Source organism: Podarcis gaigeae (genome assembly GCF_964106915.1).
Source record: "Podarcis gaigeae genome assembly, chromosome: 7".
Classification (NCBI taxonomy): Eukaryota; Metazoa; Chordata; class Lepidosauria; order Squamata; family Lacertidae; genus Podarcis; species Podarcis gaigeae.
The window spans coordinates 33,423,169-33,445,406 of record NC_139683.1 but is presented as its reverse complement, the minus strand read 5'-3'; the positions used below and the strand labels follow the sequence as shown (position 1 = coordinate 33,445,406).

The following is a 22,238-nucleotide window of genomic DNA, read 5'->3' as shown; positions in this document are numbered from 1 at the left end:
AGATTGCAATCCTGCTAACCCAGAAAATCATGAGAGTTTTGTACAGTAATTTCCCCATGATTTTCATGGATCACAGCACCACTGCTCATGTGATGAAATTTAGGGCGGTATTCCAGAATACAGTTCTTACCCAGTTTCCATGGGTGAACTGAAGCTCACATGCTAAAAAAGGGTGGCAAAATGTCTATAACATCAGCTGTTGCGTCACATCATGCCCATTGGTATGAATGAAATTTGGGGTGACATGGGGGCATATCAACCTAAAAACCACAGTTCTGTATAACACAGGAAAACTAATAAAATCCATGAGCATGAAATCCAGAGCTACAGCCACCCCAACAGATGACTGCCCAGTCTCTGCGTGATTACCTCCAGCAGCAAAGACTGTGTATTAATGAGATGCTTAGAACCTGCAATTCAAAGGAACATTGCTGTAAACCTTGACTTATTACCTTCTTTGATCCTTGTTCTTCTTCCACACCATCTCCTATAACAACATATACTACTTTTCTTCCAAATCTTTGAATTATGCGCTCAAAACAGCTTTCTTTTCCTAAAAACAAAAAAAGCATAAACCACCAGAGGTGGTGTAACCAAAACCATGTTGCATTTTACTTTAAGAAACCAATTAGTGAAGCTAAAAACATTTTATATTATACCAATAACCCTATCCTGGCATTAGCTTATTTTTTTGCATGAATGGTCACTGAAAATATCACAAGGCTCTGATGTAGCCTACACTTCAACTTATTTCCCTTCCCTGGCTTTTTACATTTCTGATATTTTAAGCCAATGCTGGTCAAATCCACCAATTCACCATGGATATTCACTAAGGTCCCTATTTCTCACGTTGCCAATTTCTTCCAGGGAAGGGACTCAGTGGCATGGCACTGTCAAAGTTACTGGTGTGCACCCATGTAAATATTCGGAATTATTGAATTAAAAAAACCCAGAGCTCATGGTTTTGAGCTTTTGTGTATGTATGTGAATATGAAATGGCTAGTATAGGTGCACCCAGGGGCAAAATGAAGCGAAATGAAACAGCAGAGCATGAGAATCTTATTCTGAGGGTCATGGGTTCGAGTCCCCCTTTGGGCAAAAAGATCCTTACATTGCAGGGTGTTGAACTAGATGACTCTCATGGTCCCTTCCAACTCTTCAATTCTATGACTCTATGAATGGAATAAGGAAGGGTAATTGCACACATAGCTTTGAAGATAATTAGTTGGACCCAGAGTGCTCCTTCATCAAACAGAAAGGCTCCTTCTATTCACAGAAAGGACTGAGATCTAGTGAAGGCTATCTCTGAAGGAAGGGATGTGAAGGCAGTTTTTGCCAATTCCCACTGGACCCTCTGTGCCACCTCTCATGCTGATCTAGAGGAACTCCCAACCTTACAAAACAGTTTTTCAGGAGACACATGACACTACAGGGGAAGGAGAACTTGGTGATAAATCACCTCACCCCCTTCCTTCAGCAGGAGCATCCTGTGAGCAGAACTCATTCATAGGAACTCTGGATCCAAGCTTATGTTTCTAGGTAGAGACTGAGCAGTGACTGGATATAAGTGCATCTCTATCAACCTAACTTTCTTCACAGGATTGTTGTAGAGAAAGTTCAGTGGCAGAACATCTGCTTTGCATGCAGAAGGTTCCAGGTTCAATCCCTGCCACCTCCAAGAAGGGCTCATAATGTCCCCTGTCTGAAACCCCTGCCAGTGCCTGCCAGTCAGTGTAGACAATACTGAGCTCTTAGAGAGACTAATAGACTCAGCATAAGGTGGCTTCCTGCGTTCCTAAAATCAGAACGGTGAAGAACTTTGTACACACAAAAAAAACACTATAAAAATGAATACTATTTTAAGGACATCGCCCAGAATGATGATATCTCTGTCTATACACAATGATTAGTATCGAAAGAACTACATGATATTTCAGAATTATGTTCCTTTAATAGTAGCTCCCAAAGCCACAGGGGAAAGTTCTATTTTTTAAAGGAGGATTCACAGGGCAGTTTCTGGTATGGCAAATCAGCTTTCAAAGGGGGGGGGGGGAATCAACAATCTCAGTGGGTGTAAACAAGTTCTTGGGCACTCCTAAGGTAGCTCTTTGGATACTGGCCTATATATAAAAATAGCTCATGAGAAGCAGTTCCGGAGTCTCCTTTTGACTTAGTATTTTAATGGAATAATGTACTGTACAGTTAAATAAACAAGTAGAATGTGGAATTGTTTATAAGGTTCTCCTTAAGCATTGAACTATGAGCAGAGATAGATTAGAAGCACACATCACAAAATGAGTGGCAGATGGATTAATAGGGCAGACTAAATGAGATTAACTTAATCAATGTTTCTTGTTATTAAGACTTAGTTTAATAATCAGAGCCCCAGGAAATTCTGAAAGATGCACAAGTCTGTTGCATGTGTAAACAAAGCACTTCTATCTCAATCATTGTGCCACCTCATTTGAAATTATAGCTTCAAGCAAATAGGCTTTGTTTGTTGTAAAAATAACTCACCTATTTTAGTTGCACTGTAAATATTTTCTATTGGAAATACTACACCTAAGCCATATAGCAAGACTTTTGCAAGAGCTGGAATAAGCTGAGTAGTCGTCACTAGAATATTCACACAATTTGTCCTAGAAGAAAGGGAAAGTATCTTTCATAAACCAAACAAAGACTGCCATTTTACAAGCATATTACTATCCTCGTTTAAAACCGGGAAAGGGAAAGGGAAAGGTAGGAGAGACAGACTGAACCATAGTTAGAAAACGTCCACAGGCAGAGGAACAGCATTTATATAGTACACCTGTTGTTGTTGAAGCTGTTGCTCTTCTGATGAAGCATGTCAGCGCTGGGACGCTGCACTGGCAGAGCAGCATAGACAGGTGCTGCTATATTAACAAGACTAAGGGCACTATCCTAGACTGAAAATCTGCTGGCTAAAGGATTCAGTGGAAGCCGTTCTATGCCAGCAGAAATCCAGACCCTCCTCCACCATATGTACCGCCTCTACCTGCAGGGCATTTCCACTGGCAAAGATATGCCAAGGAATGGTTTGTGAAATCACACTTATATAGAGTCAGAGGTGCAATTTGTTGTCTTCTTGCCTGGGGCAAGCAGTAATTGTTCCCAAGTTAGCAGCCAAATTACAAACTGCCCCTTTCAGCCCTATCTGCCTGCCTGCTCTCTCCCTTGCTGCAGACACTCCTGCTATGCCACGAGTGGGGAAACTTTGGCCTAAATGTTGCTGAACTATGTCTTTCATCAGCTTCAACCTACACGGCCAATAGGAGGGGTCAGCAACCTTTCTCAGCCGTGGGTCAGTCCACCATCCCTCAGAACATGTGGGGGGCCGGACTATATTTTGAAAAAAAATATGAATGAATTCCTATGCCCCACAAATAACCCAGAGATGCATTTTAAATAAAAGCACATATTCTATTCATGTAAAAACACCAGGCAGGCCCCACAAATAACCTAGAGATGAATCTTAAATAAAAGGGCACATTCTACTCATGTAAAAATACGCCGATTCCTGGACCGTCCGCATTGGGCCGCATCTGGCCCACGGGTCTTAGGTTGTCTACCCCTGGCCAATAGTCAAGAGTGATGGGAGTTGTAGTCCAAACACTTCCAGAAAGCCAAAGGTTCCCCATCCCTCTGCTGCACTACAATCACATCCCTATTTCAGAACAAATACTATGTTGTTGAAAGGCAAAAGTGAAACTCTTAATATGCACTTTTAGGGCAACATCACTATACAAATATAGAAACCCACCAGATCATTCCAATTTAATTTTCATATTCCAGGGAGCTACAATTGGGATTAAAAGATCAGCTTCCTGCTAATTACAAGCACAAGCTTTATAGGGGGGGGTGTATATTAGTGGTAAAGATACATGGTGTCATTAGCGGAAATGCCCTAATTTATATTTCATGTTACTATGTGTTGCTGCCCCAGCTTGAACCCACTTACCTAGAGTGAATTAGTGTGAGTGCTTTTAGTGCAAGTGTTAACCAAGAATCTGTAAGAGCTTCAATTTCTGCTCTAAGCTGCAACCATGCTTCTCTCTTTGCTGGACCCAGAAGACCTGCAGGGAGGAAAGGAGCAAGCACTGTAGTGTTTGCATTTCAGCTAAGATCACTTACCACATCTTACAGATCTATAAAGTGTGCAGCTCTAAGTAGCTGAGTAAACACAGCCATGTTGAAAAAGATTCAGAAAGCAATGAGACTATTAAGCAGCATGCAGTATGACGGGCACTTGCCTCCAACATTATTTTTGTAGGTGTTGTAGATTTCTTTTACTCGTCTGTATCGAAAGGCCAGTTTTCTCATCCAGTCCACTCCTCCACGCACACCCGTTGCTAAGCATAAATTAGCGCTGGTAGCTGCTGCAGGGAAGCCATCTGTTCCGAAGTTATAGGTGCTGATTTAGTTGCAAGAAATTAAAAAAAATAACAATAATCAGACTATTCCAGACCAAGAACAACTGAACATTAAATGGGCAATTTAGTTGAGTTGCAAAAAGATCCAAAGGAACAACTGTACAAAAATTATTATTATTTATTTCAGTATTTCATTTTTAGTCGCCTTCTTATATAAATCAGTATGGATTTACCTTAAGTCCTGGCCATTGTCATCTGATGAAACATCATCGATATGGACTTGGTCACATTCCTACAATGAAAGAAGGTTGCCACTATGTTTACTTTCATTTGACAATTACAATACAAAAAAATATTTGTGCCAGAGGATTTTTTAAAAAAACAACAAACCTGCAAAACCAACAAATTAATTTACTTTTTATGTTGCTGTATTGTAACAAGCATGCTCTATTTTTAGATGTTATTCTTCAGTGGAATTGGTGGAAAATATTTGCATATTTAAAAAGGAGTGTAGTTGAAACAATTACCATGTTTAGTTCTGTACATGTTCTTATAGCCTTTCAGGTACCTTCAGACTTCAATCTACTCAAAGCTGTTTTAGGCAATGTATGTGCATAACTAAAACCAGACATTTTGGTAAATGTAACATATTAGAAAAATTAAACCTGATGCTAACCACCAATGAAATTATGACCTCTGATTGCTGTTGAGCCACACACCAACACAGCCTGAGGCCAATGTTTCAGAATACTGCAGACCAAAAAAAAATCTGTTACTTGTTTTCCATTCACTTGAGAATTGTGAGCTTCTTTCTCCTGGCTACCCAATCTCTTCTTAAAACATGGAATTAGCAAATCCAGAGTGCTGCAGGAACACTTTTAAAATCTACAAAGTAACTCTTTCCTTCCTTGAAACCTCTGCACACAAATTAAGCCCCACACCTTTATATGTAGGTTTATCTGCCTGAAAATTGCCACATGAGTGCATTCCATTTGCTTCAACATTGGGCAGGAAAACATCAGTTGCTACGTAACATTTGGCACTTGATGAGTAAATAAAACACCTTCCAAAATAGCACTTTCATTTGAACCTAAGCTCTGTTTCTCTGATATTTAAACAATTGTCTGTGACCTCTCTTAAAGAAGTGAAGGCCAATAGCAAAGATGGTCCTTTTTAAAAAAGAACTAATACATTGGAGCCACGTATTTTTGTGTTGCTGGTTCCCTCTGAACAAATTTCTCTCTCTCTCTCTCTCTCTCTGGACTTGGGAGGGAGGGAGGGGAGATAGAAGTGGAAAGAAATTCAAAACAGCTGTTCCCTAACAGAATTAAAATCATGACCCTTAACCCCTGTTCTAAAACATCTATTTTCCAGCCAACCCTCTCCCAGCAAGCAGTGAGCTCCAAGGAGGAAAAGACTTTGACCTCATAACCTTCTTCTCCTCTCCTGAGGTCAACAACCTCAGATAAGAAAAAAAGGGGGGAAAGTCTATGTGGCCTCACATGATGGCTATGAGTCTGAGTCTTTTGAACACAGATTGCCTTTTGAGAATATAGCACAGAACAGTGGAACACAGCACTGACACCAATGTGTGTGTGTGTTAGGGGGAGCATGCAGAGAAGCTGGAAGCATTAAATATTACTGTTCAATACAAGTTTGCTGGAAGTTTAAAATGCATACTGCCAGCAGCACAGAGTTAGGTTTACACTGCAGTAAAATAAGGGTTGAAAAAAGATTAATTGAATGGCAAACATTTTTCATATATAAGTTGTTTTTACAACTCTCTGAATTTATCCTTACAGTAGTACCTCGGTTACATACGCTTCAGGTTACATACACTTTAGGTTACAGACTCTGCTAACCCAGAAATAGTGCTTCAGGTTAAGAACTTTGCTTCAGGATAAGAACAGAAATCGGACTCCGGCGGCATGGCAGCAGCAGGAGGCCCCATTAGCTAAAGTGGTGCTTCAGGTTAAGAACAGTTTCAGGTTAAGAACGGACCTCCGGAACGAATTAAGTACTTAACCCAAGGTACCACTGTATTAACATTAAAACTGTCTTACCAAATTTATTCTAAATATGAAAATCAGGAGCAATGCATAAAGGGAAGCACAGAAAATCCATTGCTAATGGCAAATTATAGAGATATATGCCATCAACACTGTGCTGAACCAAGATTTTATTTGAGGCATGCATTTGCAGCAGCAATAAAATTAATGTGCACCAGTCTGAGGAGAACCAATTAACATATCTTGAATAACTTTACCTGTGTGCACACCTACATATATATGCATGCACACACATACATGTATGGAGTTTGGTTACTCATTATTTTTACATACATGTTTGCAAGCAGAATAGTTCTTCACGGCATCAAAGCAAAATAACGGCAGGGAAACAGAAAGGACAATAATGCAATATGATTTATAAAAACTCTGGCTAAGCTGAAGGAAAGGCAAGAGTTAACAAGAGCAGAGCTGCTCCCATCTGTTTCACAGTTTTTAGCTGCCTGGTGAAAAGGAATAATGGTATACCTACAAAGGGGTTAAGAGAATCTGGAACATAAGCAAAATATCGGGTTAGAGCCAAAGCTGCTCCCCTTCACTTGGAACCCGCAGCTCTTCCAAGACCCAAAACTGGATGGAGCAGATTTTGGGGTGTGATGGGGTCTCCAGGGGGAGTCAGGATCTGAGTGTGACATGTTCTGTTAGTTGCCATTCTCTTCTCTACTCCACTAACCAACTGTCACATCTAGCTAAGAGGATTAAAAAATATATGACTACCTAGGGATAATAGGATTATTATTATTTCAATTTTACCTTAGAAGTCGAACGGAATGTGTTCTGGAAGTCTGTTACTTCCAAAATGTTCAAAAACCAAAGCACGACTTTGGAAGCTGTGGAAGCCCTGTCGGATGTTCGGGTTTCAAAGAACATTCGCAAATTGAAACACTGACTTCCGGGTACGTGGTGTTTGGGAGCCAAAAGGTCCAAGTACCAAGGCATTCAGAATCCAATTATTCACTATTACTATTACTATTATTCAAACTCTGAAGTGCAATCAGAATCCTTAAATTATATAGGCTTGCAATCTGAAACAAGGTAGTCATAATGATTCCCTTTTCAATCACTGGAATGAATTACTATTGGCTTGCTTATGACAGCCTATGAATTATTATTTTTTTTGCTGGGACTGATCTTCTAGGTCCTCTTGCAACACTATAGCCTCTGAATAATCGCATAAAGATAAAATGCATTTTCTAAAGTGTGGCAATAATCCACACAACTAGGCAGTAACATCTCCCAACATTTGCCACTTTGGGAAAGTGACACTTTTAAAAATTAAAAAATATATATTTGATACTTTTTCAGGCGTTGAGTAGGAAAAAGACAAGTGGGACAGATTAGAAGTGGAGTGTTCTGGATAGGAGAGAGAGAAGAATATTGAGGAACTGTAGGAAAAGCAATTCAGAACAAAAACAGTCAGAAAAGATGGAGAGAGGTAACACCAAGAAAGGAATGAAAGAGAAGTGGGGAAAATGAAAAGAGGCACCATGACCAGCTCAGTGGATGAAGGGGGAGAAAGGTAAACAAAAGATAAAAGGCTGACGGGTTCTATTTTAAATGGCCTGCAAAGATATAAAATCTAGAGGTAAATCCCAGGTTTTTGAAAGAGAAAAATTCTTTAACTGCTGGGAGAGATGGGGAAAAAAATTAAACAGCAAATTCAGCTGATAGAATCCAATTACCCTCTAATTCTTAATGAATCTATTGTGTCTATTCTCTAAACATCCTGTGTTTGTTTTTGCCTTTTGGGGATTTTTGATCTAAGAAGGAAGCATTCAAAGCATTGTTCAGTGTAGGTTAGGTATAATTAAGTGTCAACAGGTTTACAAGACTTAACTTCTGAAAGCTTTAATTTGCTGAATTGGGACAATTGGGATTTGAGTCAAATGAACTTCAGTGGAATGACTGACAGCCTGTCAATCTCTTCTCTTCATTGCTACACTTCTGAAAATTCTGATGTACTAACAACTTCAAAGGCTCACAGAAAATAAACAAGGAAGAACTGCAATGAGGTTTTAAGATATGTATCCTGCATAGATATATACAAATAATATATGTGCTTTATTTATAATTGTAACAGGTCATTGTAACAGGTTATTACATTGTAATAATGTAAAAAAAGCATTTAGTTTTAAATACAAACATTTAAATCTCTATGAAATTTCCACAAGAAATACAATTGTCTCTGATTTGTATGTACACCTTACATGTCTTCCAATCCATGCATTTTTTTGAAGATTCTTTATCTATGAACTGATTTTAAGTAGAATAGTTGAACAATGCTTACAGTAGTTTTTAATTTCTTATTAAGTATGCTGTTTTAAATGTACAGTTTATATTGAGTTCCCTTAGTAATGTTCTCTTTTGAAATGTTGAAGATTTTTTTGTTAACTTTGCTGCGTTAAACGTGCATTCTGTTGTTGACCCCCTTTGCAATGTTATATTTTGAAATTTTTAAGGTAATTAACAGGAAGCTAAAATAATATGTTGCTTTGAATGTATACTTTATATCTTACTTCCTTCTGTGGTATTTTATTCTGAATTGTTTTATTTGATGTTTTAATGTAAGTTGTAAATTACTTTGAGATTTTTTTTCTTAAAAATATAAAGTGGTATCGAAATAAAATCAATAGTAACAACAACAACAACAATATATACCACAAATGATTTAGCTTTTTAACTAAAACAAGAAACTAAGACAACAGAAATTGTATTTTAAATCCATCAATTGTATCTATTTATGGATGTTGCCTTGAAAACGTTTTAGTTGAAATGGTAAATTATGTTTTACACACATCTATCTATCTATCTATCTATCTATCTATCTATCTATCTATGGACTCAGACCAGGATCTTAGGATGTAATAATGAAAAGAACAGTTCCCTCCGGTAATATGCAAAATATCTTTCCTCCATCACAGACTAAGCACAAGCCCTACCACATTAATAAACCACTTTTTCACATGCTCACATGATTCACACAACTCATTGAATAACTTTTCATTGGACAGATCAGACAATTAAATTTCCCAACTCTTGCTTTCAACCAATTGAAATAAACACTTTCAGGCAGGTGGCAAGTTGGTAGCTGGACATGAGTCTGTACGCAAACATTAAACTGAGGCTATTTTTGCCTATAATTACATTATTTTGGTTCTTTTTGTCATTTTTCAAGGTGCACAAGTGACATGATAACATAAAATACATTTTATTATTCAGTATACTGCAGTAAAATCAAAGGGAAGAAACCTGTAACAATGGCTCTTAACTTTGCCAAAAGCATGTCAGCTGTAATGATGTAATGGCTCCACTTTTATACTTCAAAAATTAAAAAAGTAAAATCAAGTCATTCGTAGCCTCAATGAGCAGTGTGTGTAAAGGCTTTGGACAAGTTTGCACATAATGAAAAGGGACAATATGAATAACTTTATAAATATATCCTCTGAGAATGTGAAAGCATTACAGGCCAGAGTTCCAAACCTGCTGATTACAGCTAAAATACACTTCCATGTTTGCTTAATCTTCCTAATTTACCGTGAGAAAACTAACACCATGCTGTCAACTAATTGTTTCAGTGATTTGCTTTACAAAGTAAAATGAGCTGAGAGAAAAAAACAAAACAAAACTCCTTCAGAGCTAGCTCTTTTCCTTTTGCCTTTACATCAGGGTGTCCTTTGAGACTGGCTGGATGTTGGCCAACTCACAGGAAATGATCAGTGGATTCTCTGTTCCCCTTGTATCTGTCATTATGCAATTATCCCCACTGCTTCACTTTTTTCCCTACTGAACGAACAGTAGAGAAAATTGGTCCAAATATGTGTGAGAACAAGCCGTTGAAGGTTCAAACCTATATTTGTATGTGCGTGCATTTATTTTGTTGAAAAGAAAAATACAGCATGTTTGTTCCAAAAACATTCTTCCCTTTACTTGCCTCTTCATATGCTGCAATTCATTATACCAAAGAAAGCACAAACTTTAAGAAACTTGTGCACCTTGACATTCCTAACTGAAACAACACTTAAGCATGTGCTTAAACATTTATCCCTTCTCCTCCTCTTCCTCTCCGGCCCTCTCTGTTTTTTATTTCACTACTGTCAACCTTTAGATGGTGAACCCCTCAGGACTGGTATACAAATAAATAATCATAATCACAAAACGCAAACAACTTTATTTTGGAACTGTTTGAACTGTCTACATGTTTCAGTGTAGCATTTGTCTTTGATGAAGCACTTAATTTTAAAACCCATTCATGGAATATCCAAGTATCAAAGCCCTGCACCTGCAGGGAATTCCTACACAAAACTATGAAGGAAAGGATCCCATCTGCACTTGGAGAATTTCAAAGCATGTGAAGAATATTCCCTGCTTGCCTAAGGAAAACAAGGGACTTATTGCACATGTTTCAGAGCCCTATCAGAGTGGGGCTTTCACTATGATCCATGAATGAATGTGCACTTATTACCTGTGTAGTGCACCCAATCCTGATACCTTCATTGTGTTTGTGCTTCCAAGCATGGAGATGTGAGGGGGTTGTTCCTCCTCCATTTCTTGTATCTGGCAATATAATATCTTTTCCTTAGGGCATCCATTGCCATTTTGTTCAGTGCCTACTTATCATTGGCTCACAATCTCCTTCTCTTCTTCCTCCTCTCATGTAATGAGTGAAACCACCACCTCCATGCCCAAGGTAATTTGTTAATATATAGGTATTAATTTAGGGGACGCGGGTGGCGCTGTGGGTAAAAGCCTCAGCGCCTAGGGCTTGCCGATCGAAAGGTCGGCGGTTCGAATCCCCGCGGCGGGGTGCGCTCCCGTTGCTTGGTCCCAGCGCCTGCCAACCTAGCAGTTCGAAAGCACCCTAGGGTGCAAGTAGATAAATAGGGACCGCTTTCTAGCGGGAAGGTAAACGGCGTTTCCGTGTGCAGCTCTGGCTCACCAGAGCAGCAATGTCACGCTGGCCACGTGACCCGGAAGTGTCTTCGGACAGCGCTGGCCCCTGGCCTCTTGAGTGAGATGGGCGCACAACCCCAGAGTCTGGCAAGACTGGCCCGTACGGGCAGGGGTACCTTTACCTTTACCTTTAGATACTAATTTACATAAAGAAATGAATATCCTTGGAGGATGTGCCAATGAAGAGCCTTAAGGGTATTGCCTCCTTTCCCCATTCTGTCTGCCATAAAAAGTAACTGTTTGGAAAACCTGCTGGTTAATTTCCCTTCTGGTTCTGCACTTCCCTCCCCAGAGAAGCCAGTGCTGGAATGTTTATGACAACATTTTTAAATGCTGTAGACAGCAACATGGTTAGGACCTTGGAGAAACTCCCCATCAGTGCTCACTTGCCATCTGGCATGTGGGATAGGGCATTACATATAAAATGCAGTTGTTTTATGAGAGGGAACTATATTGAACTAATTACTAACCTGTCATGTGTCCATTAATTTCAGTTGGTCTACTTTGAGTACGAGTTAGTTGGAAATTGTAGAGTGCATTTAGTGGTGTTGGATGTAGTGCCGTAACAAAAGATGTTATTTATTAGGAAGGATGGAAGTAGTGAACCAACTGAGGACTTATTTATCAGGCAGTCGCTGCATTTTGTAAATGGTTATTTGATGGTGTATGTGTGATCACACCTGTTTTGTTATTGATAACTGGAATGTATAATTTTATTGAGTTTCACAGGTACTGTACTCCTCCTCAGGATTATTTTAATTTATAACCAGATAGCAAATTTCATTAATAAGCAAACCTTTTTTGACATCTGTTTAGCAAAACCAATTAGAAAAAAGTAAAATAAGGTAGCTAAAATTGACTTATTTTGCATTTAAATCTCTAGTTCTTATTAGTGCTTATGCAGCATCTATTTGCAGAAATGGGCCTTTTTATGTGCAAAAGCCATTCCAAAATAACTGGAAAATTATTTTTAATTGTACCTCCTTCGTCTCTATTCGGGACCACTGCTGACTTCCTGTTAGTTACTGACAATAGAAGCTTAAGTGCTTCTGCCTAACCCATCATCACAAAAATCCTGTTAACATACAACATAAATCCATGTGAAAAAGGAGAGACTACAGTTCGCAGGTTCTCAATACTAGCCCTCAATTGGCAGAACCTGTCATCCCTGTCTGGTCTGCACTTTGTGACCTGGACATTTCCTCAACTTTCCCACAATAATTATTCTGTGCAAAGGGTAGGAAGAAAGGTGCAGATTACCTGTGGGACAGGCACAAGATATAGAGAACAAAGAGAGCTCTTGAAATCCATTTCATTCCGTCTGACAATTTGTGGATTAACAGTCAAGGAATTAAAACTGACCTTGAAGAGTTTCAAAATACTTCCAGTTAAATTCAGTGTAATGAACCTACACAATTTACATTCATACTACAATGCCTGTTAATGAAAGGCTAAGACAAAAATTAAATTACATGGAAAGGCCTGACTTTTTATGTAGTAAAAGGCAGGATTTTCCTTTGCAAACTGAATATATGCAGAATTTAATTTAAATTTAGGTGAAGATGGGAGAGAGTGAACGAATAAAATTTAACATAAGCAACTGTAGAAAGCAGCTATTCTCCCTGTTTTTCTCTCACTCCTTCCACGAGAGGAAGCACTCCTTGCATAATAATGACCAAAAGATCTGCTACTTTTCATTGTCTGAACTAACAGTATTCTTCATTGGACAACAAACACCATATCAATGTTCCTTTTTCTGAACAAACTGGTATGGCCATGGGCATTTTCCTGACAGATTTACAGATTACACTGTACAAAAAAAATTCTTGTGCACTCTTTCACAGCAGAAAGAGCAATCAATAATTTCCCATTGGAAGAATTCAGCAGATTTATCAGTCAAAAAAAAGAGAAGATTATAGAGAATTGTTTTTCTCCCTCTTTCACGATACTAGAATCTGGGGATATCCAATGAAGCTGTATGTTAGAAGAATCAGGACAGCACCTAGATAAACTACAAAATTAGTCAAGGCCACCAACTTGGATGGCTTTAATAGAGGATCAGACAAATTTGTGCAGGTTATCAGTGACACAGTGGCTATGTTATACTGCTGGAGGCAGATTGCCTTTGAATGCCAGTTTCTGGGAACAGCATATGGGGAGAGCCTTGTTGTGCTCAGGTTATGCTTGTGGAGTCTTCTGGGCATCTGGTTAGCCATAAAGAACCAGGGACCAACTGGTTGTTCTTATCAAGGCTTGTTTTCAGGACAATTTATTAATGGACAAGCTCATCTACCTACCCCTCTAAAAACTGTCACATAAAAGTTGTTAGGGGTCCTGCAAAACTTGAAATATTATATTCAGTATGGAACCCATTTTATAGTATCATTTTGCTGAACTAGTAAGAGAAAGTAATTACAGCTTAAAGAATATATTTGAATATGCTTACATTGCGTAATGTTATGTTATATATGTGAAAAACTTCTGAGTTATACTGTAACCAATTAACCCAGAAGCCTGTCTCTGCTACTTTAATTTGGGCATAAGACAGTTGTGGATACCTTAGTAACAGTTGCAAAGGTAAAGGATATTTCAAGGTAACAGTCTGAAAACAGCTAGTGTGAGAAGCCACTTGTTCATAGATGGACCAGGTGGATGATAAAAAGCAACTGTATTGGCTGAAGGGGTCAGTAACTTTGATTGGTGCAAAAAGGTCTGTAAAGAATCAGTGATTGGTCACTAAAAGACCAATAGGTGAGAGCCCTGTCGAGGCAAGAATGTGATTGCTCAGAGGAGGTTCTGATGGGACGGGAGGGGGACCAGGAGAACAAAAGGCAATACACAGGCAGTTGTTGACTGGGAGAATATAGAACTTGGATTTGAGAAAAACCTAAGGCTGGCAATCTGAGACCAGAGCTGGTGGCTGGAGAGAGCAAGAACCTGTGGTGTGAAGTTGTGGTGAAGCTTCAGGTAGGCACCAGAGTCCATCACCAGATGGCTTCAAGCAGAGGTCTGACCAAAGGGTGAATTCAGCAAGCAGTCCATGAAGCATCTGGACTATCGTAGAAGTCAAAAGCAGCAGGAAGAACTATTGTACAGCATCTGTTCCTAGTTGTAAGCAGTTGACTAGAGTGAAAGTCAGAGAAATCTGGCCAGAGGGATAGGCTACTGAGAGCTTATTTGGCTTGAGAAGACTTTTAAATACCAGGCACTGTAACTAAATGTATTGAACCCTGATTAATTCAGAACTGTACACTTAAGCAATCTTATTCTGCCATCTGAAAAGCAACACATTATTTCTTTATGTAAATAATTCCTTTAACATACCTGTGTGTGTGTGTGTGTGTGTGTGTGTGTGTAAAAACTTGTCTTTAGGAACCAAACCACTGGGTTTCTCTTACAGGAGGGGTTGTTTAGTGGCAAAAGTTAAAGGTTTTATAGACGATGCAAAAACAACAAAGAGTCTTGCGACATCTTAAAGACTAACAAATGTATTATGGCATAAACTTTTGTGGAAGCTTATGCCATATTGAATGTCTTACTCTTTAAGGTGCTGCAAGACTGCTGTTTTTCTTTTTTTTTGGGGGGGGGGAAACACTGCTACTTCTCTGGAAATAGTTAATGCAGCATTCCTTAACAGTGACATCTATCTGAGATCTCCATTATACACTATGGTAAGAAGTTCCATAGATTCAGGTCTCAAAGGCATTTCAAAGGGAAAATAGGAAATCTATGATTTTCATCACATTTTGTGATTGTGCACTCTACATAATCTAATTAAATTGGCTGTATTTGTTTGTTTTATTAATTTTTTCCAGGCTATGTTTAGAAGTATTCACTTTACTGAAAAAATCCATATAAAAATAAGACAAAGGAAAGTATGATAAACCAAATATTTTAGGATTTCAATAAGTTTCTAACTCATTTTACATCTCACCTACTGATTATATTTATTAATTAAAAAATCTTAATACCACTTTTACGTTTAAAAATGCTCTAGGTAATTGACAATATAATAAAACAACTACAATAACAAGATTGTCTGATTTAAAAAAGAGAAAGGAAAACAGAAGTGATTAGATCAAGTCAAATGCCTGCCAAAAAAAGGGGAGAGGAACCAGTTTGCACAGAAGTGGAAGATGATCAAAGAGTGGGTGATATGGGTATTCCTTGGTAGGAAATGCCAGAATTTAGGACAAGTCACAGAAAGGCCCTCTTCAACATTCCAACGAAACACAGTTCAGATGCTGGTTGGAGGTGAAAGAAAACCTCTGCAGAAGGTCTTAATCTGAATGGGCAAGCAGTCTTGTATAGGGGAGGATGATCCTTCAGTTATCTCAGTTCCAAAGCTGTTGAAAGGTCACGCTCAGCCTTGTGGATTGGGCTTAAAAATGAATTAAAACCAAGTAAAGCTGTTGTAAAAAGGAAGTCGCATGTTCTTGATAACCAGTTCCAATCAGCAGGCTGGGTGCAGCACTGCATACCTAAAGAGGTTTCTAGACACCTTTCAAATGCAGTTCCATGTACAACACTTTGTGGTAGTCTAATTGTGATGTGAAGAAGTCGTCTGACACCATACCAGATTTGTTTCCTCTAGTGTGCATACTAACCTAAGCTCAACAAAGGTCATCTAGGTTCAGAGTTGGATCCAGAGGCACTACCAGACAGCAAGCATGTGCATTGAGAAGAAGTGTACTCATATCACTAGATCAGCTGTTCAATTAACCACCTTTGTCTTGTCTGCATTAAGCTTTAATTTATTTGCTCCCATCCCATCTATTATCAGCATCCAACACCAGTTCAGCACCTCTACATCTTCCCTGAAATGACAATAGAAAGGATAGCGTGGGATGCCACATTACAAATTCTTGGATTATTTCCTCCAGCAGTTTCATGTATATGTTAATCATCATAGAGAAACAAGATAAAACTCTCTGGGTGTCAATAGGTGACAACATGCTTATCTCACCTCATGACCTTCTGAAATTATCCTTCCAGGAATTATCAGAACCAGCACTAAAATATGTATGTATTAGAACAACAGATTTTGGTTAGTAACCCTTTTCTTAATTAAAAAAAACCCCAAGCGGTATTCAGCTAGCACATTCTGTCAAGGCCATACATAGCGTATGTCTTAATTGGTTTTAAATTCTTTTAGCCCATACTTATAGACTACAGCAAGTAAGCCTGATTGATAAGACATGGGATGAATTCTCTTTCTTGTCATTCTCTTTCTAGGTTTTCTGACTGAACAAAATAATCACTGAACTAAATGAAACTCACATAGAGGTTTTATTGTAGTACTCCTGAAACAGAAGAAGACTCTGGGGGCCCTGGATCTAAAGCTCATTCTGGAAGCCTGAATTATACCACTCCTCTTTATTGTTTTCAGACAACTTTGCAAATAACTCTCTCCCACTTAAATACCTAATAGCCCAACATTTCCCATTCTTTCATAACATATATAGAAATGGAAGGTTGCCCAGAGAGTCCAATATGGTCATATTAAATTTCAAAGAGTACACTTGTCAAAAATGAGAGGTAAAGTTAAAAAGGAGAGTGAGGGGAGACACATTTATTTAACAAACTTGGGGCATTATGTCAAACTGAATCTGAACTAAGAAATGGTATAAACCTTTATTTTTTCCTGCAGACTGAACCAGCTAGTTCCTCCAGGCCTGCCAGTTACTGAATCACAACTAAACCAGAATAGTGTTATTTACAGATGAAACTAGAATTGAACAACAACAACACAAAGTAATGATCCGACTCCCTGTTTAAAATTCAGCTAGAATGTATACCCCAGTTTAGAAAAGTGCAAATAAGTTTAAGATGATTTGTTTAACAAGCAAGGTTACAAGATAGAAACAGGATAATGTAGCAGGTAGACCTTTTGGCCCAATCCAGAACAGTTTTCAGTCTAAGCATGGAATGTTGCAGTAGATAGCCACACTCCAGGGTTTACTACTCTACTTCTCTAGTAGTAGGTCCCAACTACTCTGTAATGCAGAACACTTCAGCCTCCAGAACTTCTTCCTCTTACAGTCACTGCAAAACACACGTAATGACTGTTCCACCCCCTCACTTGCTTCCTTCCCACAAACACACACCTATCTCATGTTTGCTTTTAATCCTCTTGAATTCTTGCTGCTCCTCATTTAGCTTCCAATTCCAAGTATGAAGATTATAAAATTCAGCAGCTGTAGCTGCTGAACAGTTCATCTGCTTGAACTGTGCACTTTTCACTCTGTTTTTGTTTTAATAACAGCTCTTCCCTTTTGTTGGATTCTGGACACAGTTTTGTTTTCTCTCCACCCCCTGCTCAATGCACTTCAGGTAGTGATACTTGCAGTGCAATCCCAATCTCTTATCTGAGCTGCTACAAAGGACTAGGATTAAGGTAGGAGCAACCCTCTTTCAGGCTCCATTAGCCTCTGCCACTGCAAAAGTCCCCACTGCATCCATGGGATAAGGAAGCTACTGCCAATGGTTCTCCCACCAGTGACAGCCTGTGGAAAATCCACAAAACAGGACCTTTCAGAGCAGGATGATGGTACAGCAAAAGAGACAAAACTATCTCCTCCTTTCTTGGAATTTAGCGATTGCTCCACGGCTCTATGGCCAGGGTTTAATTTTTTTCTGTGGGCAAGAATGGGGAATAAAGTTTCCATGCTTCTTTCTGCAACCACAATGACTGAAAATACACTATCAAATGAACTCTGGTATTTTAGTCATTTAAGCTAATACAGTGGTACCTCGGGTTACATACGCTTCAGGTTACATACACTTAAGGTTACAGACTCCGCTAACCCAGAAATAGTACCTCGGGTTAAGAACTTTGCTTCAGGATGAGAACAGAAATAGTGCTCTGGCGGTGGGGCAGCAGCAGGAGGCCCCATTAGCTAAAGCGGTGCTTCAGGTTAAGAACAGTTTCAGATTATGAACAGACCTCCGGAACGAATTAAGTACTTAACCCGAGGTATCACTGTAAATCTCTTCATTGCTAGTACCATTTGGCAACTTGGGCTGCCTGTTTGCAGCAAAAAATAAAATAAAAACAAATCTCAAAAACAAGTTGTCAGGGGTTCAGAAGGAGAGACACAGGAGGGGGAGCAAATGGAGAGTGAGGAGGAGGAGTACGAGGGGGGCGCAGGCAGTGACAGTGGCCAGAGTTATTCCACAAGCCTCTCTAGCGAATCGGAGGACTCACAGAAGGGAGCGCCGGTGGCCAGAGCGAGGGGGGCTCCAGGGGGGAAGCCCCAGGAAGAAGGGGCCAGCGGGGAGTCCCTGAGCAGCAGTTGGAGATCAGGACCAGCATCTCCACCAGAGCGCAGTGGGGAGGGGGAGTCCCAGGAGTCGGGACCAGTGTACTCACCACCAGAGGGAGGAGAGGAGTCAGGTTTGGCAACGCCCACATCAGGAAGCGGGGAAACGGTCAGAAGGAAAGTCACCGGCTGGGCGCGCGCGCCAAGTTCAAATGTACAGGAGCGCGGCACAGCGGGGAGCCCGGGAAGGGAGCCAGGTCCTAAAGCCCGCCGGAGGGAGGGGCAAGACTCAGGAGGCTCAGCATCAGAGGAGTCCAGGAAGGAGGGAACCCCAGAGGGCAGAAGGACCCAGCGAAGGAAAGAACAGCGCAAGAGGTGGAGCCGGGCTAGAATCTTAAACTGGTGTGGGTGGAGCAGTGAGTCAGAGGGGACTTAGCCGGTCTAGCGTCGAGATGTGGGTCTGCGCGCCCAGAGCTTGGAAATGGAAACTAAACTTTAATAAAGACTTTTGTATATAACATCCACTGGGCGTTGGTCCTCTGTGAGCTGGGACCTAGCGGCAGTCCTGACAGTAAGTCCCCTCTCATTTTCCATCAATTTTACCACCTCGTGGAGTGTGGGAAAGCAGCGAGGGGTGAAGATTGGTGCTTTGCGAGCTCACGAAAACCAGGGAAATGACTACCGAAGAGAAGATAGCGAGTCTGCAAAACGCAGTGACGCAGCTGACTGCAGAAATTGCGGCGTCCAGAAAGAAGGAGCAGGAAGCAGCTGTTACCTGCCAGGATCTGCGAACCAGGTTAGAAGTGCTAACTACACAGAGGCTACCGGCCACCAGACCAGAAGGGATTGGGCTGGGGAACAGAGGAGGGAGCCTTGTGTCTCACTTCAATGGGGACCTGCAGGAGTATCCTAACTTCAGAGCAGATGTACTATATGCACTGCAGCTGCTTGACAAGGACTTTAAAAATGAGGAAGAAAGAGTGGGATTTATTGTTTTGCATTTACGGGGAGAGGCGAAAACGTGGCTGCGCAATCTCTGGAGAGATAAGGATCCAGCCCTCCAAAATGCGGGTGCCTTCCTTAAAGTGATGGATGCGTGATTTTTGTCTGAGATTGATGTGGATATCGCTAGGAAACAGATTCACGGACTAAGACAAGGTAGAGCCACTGTAAGGCAATATCACTCACGCTTTTTTGCATTGGTGAACGCACTGGGGTGAGAGAGAGATTCGCCTGCCGTCAGAGATCTGTTCTGGGAGGGGCTGAACGGAGCTGTGAAAGACGAAATTGCAAGGGGGGAGAGACCCCAAACCACCAAGGACATAGTGGAGAGGGCACTCACCATTGGGGTTAGGCTGGAAGGACGTTCTTGGGACAAAGAGGAAGGGCATTGGGGCCACACGCCAACGAAAGCACCACCCCCCTTTCCCAAGGAAGCGGCGCGCGCTCGATCCATGCCTCCGCTGGGAGGAGGAGAGGAGCCGATGGAGATAGGTGGTGCTAAGGCTCAGTCCACAGCCGGAGCCCTAACGCCGGGAGCAGTCAAAATGAAGCCTCCTAGAGGGACCAGGAAGTGCTACATCTGCGACAGTGCTCAGCACATGGCGAAAGAGTGTCCCCAGCGGTTTCACAAGCACACTGCAGCCGCAGCGACAGTAACAGAAGCAGTTCAGCAGAGTGAATCACAGCAGGAAAACTCCACTGTCTGGCTGGAAATGGAGTCACTGGGGGCCAGCCAGACAAGTCAGTGAAGCAATCCCCAGTAATGTTACAGCCCACAGACCCCCTCCCACCCAAACCAGTAGTGCAGCTCACCGCATCCCTTCAACTTCCCAATGGGCTCACTGTGGAGATCCCCATTACGATTGACTCTGGGAGCAATGCAGATTTTATAGGCATGGACTTCATCCAGCAACATGGCATAGCCCTTCTGCCAGCGACGGTACCTCTGAACGTCGTCACGGTGGACGGCAGGGAGCTACTGGGAGGGCAAGTGCTGCAGCAGACGCCGCCAATGGTGATGCGCATTGGTAATCACCACGAAGTCATCAGCTTCAACGTCACCCGCCTGTCAGACACGCCCATTGTGTTGGGCATGAGTTGGCTGGACAGGCACAGCCCGGCATTGGCATGGTACCAGCGTCAACTGACCTTCTGCTCCTCCTACTGCGCAGAACACTGCATCCTCGCTAACCAAGAAGATGAGGGGCACGAAGACGGACCACAGCTGCACTTAGGCATGTTGCAAGCGGTACCCAACAAGTACAAAGAGTTTTTGGAGGTCTTCTGCGAGAAGGAAGCGGACAAGCTGCCTCCCCACAGACCCTACGACTGCAAGATTGACCTCCTGCCGGGGGCGACGCTGCCGACTGGGAAACTGTATTCCATGTCTGAGGATGAACTGCAGGAATTCAGGGAGTTCATAGATCACAACTTGAAGCGGGGGTTTATCCGAGAATCCAAAGCAGTGGGGGGCAGTCCCGTGTTTTTTGTGAAGAAGCGGGACACGCCCCAAAAGAGGCTTGTAGTTGATTTTAGAATTTTGAATTCAAAAACCAAGCCCACAGCCTTCCCCATGCCCAAGATCGATGACCTGCTGGCGACGGTGCGGAAGGGGCGCATCTTTACCAAGTTGGATCTACGCGGAGCGTACAATCTCATACGCGTGAGGGAGGGTGACGAGTGGAAGACGGCCATGTTTACGCCGCTGGGCACCTATGAATATAGAGTTATGCCTTTTGGATTACAAAATGGCTCCCACTGTTTTCAAGCATTCATGCATCATGTCTTGGCAGGTCTTCTCTACAAGAAGTGCGTCTGCTTCCTGGACGACATCCTCATCTTCTCGGAGTCGCCGGAGGCTCACGAGAGAGATGTCAGGGAAGTACTGCAGCGGCTGCGGGAGCACCGGCTTTACGCCAAGCTGGAGAAGTGCCAGTTCGACAAGACGGAGGTGGACTTCCTGGGCTACAAACTGTCCGACAAGGGACTCGTCATGGACAGTACCAAGGTACGGGCAGTGCTGGACTGGAAGAGCCCACGCAATCGAAAGGAAGTCCAGAGGTTTGTCAGCTTTGCCAACTTTTATCGCAAGTTCATCAAAGGTTTCGCCATGCAGACAGCGGCCATCACTGACACCCTCAGTTCCAAGAAGAAGAAGTTCATCTGGACGGAGCAGGCAGAGCAGTCCTTTCAGAAGCTCAAGCACCTCTTTGCGTCCGAGGAACACCTGCTACACGTGAACCCCAGCAGGCCCATGAGAGTGGAGACGGACGCCTCAGACAGGGCCGTGGGGGCCATCCTGTTGCAGCAAGACCACCAGGGGGACTGGAGGCCGTGCGCTTTCTACTCCAGGAAACTCAGCAAGTCGGAGCAGAACTACACCATCTGGGACAGGGAGTTACTGGCCATACATGCAGCCTTCAAGGCGTGGCGGCATTTCCTCGTCGGAGCCAAACACACGGTGCAGGTCTGTACAGACCATAAGAACTTGGAGTACTGGCGCACGGCGAGGTTCCTGAACCAGAGACACATCCGCTGGGCGGAGTTCTTTGCAGATTTCGACTTCA

General features: G+C 41.7%; 1 protein-coding gene across 21 annotated transcripts in view; it reads right to left on the bottom strand.

The window, feature by feature from the left end:
• EYA1 (EYA transcriptional coactivator and phosphatase 1) overlaps positions 1–22,238 on the bottom strand; it is a 92,321-nt gene that overhangs the window by 10,332 nt on the left and 59,751 nt on the right. For all 21 annotated transcript variants that reach the window (XM_083748780.1, XM_083748784.1, XM_083748781.1 and 18 more), the window contains 5 exons: positions 4,625–4,683; positions 4,272–4,432; positions 3,980–4,094; positions 2,518–2,639; positions 453–553 (listed from right to left, as the gene is read on the bottom strand). In XM_083748780.1, the coding sequence (XP_083604906.1) occupies positions 453–553; positions 2,518–2,639; positions 3,980–4,094; positions 4,272–4,432; positions 4,625–4,683 (558 nt within the window). The remainder of the gene's footprint in view (positions 1–452; positions 554–2,517; positions 2,640–3,979; positions 4,095–4,271; positions 4,433–4,624; positions 4,684–22,238) is intronic.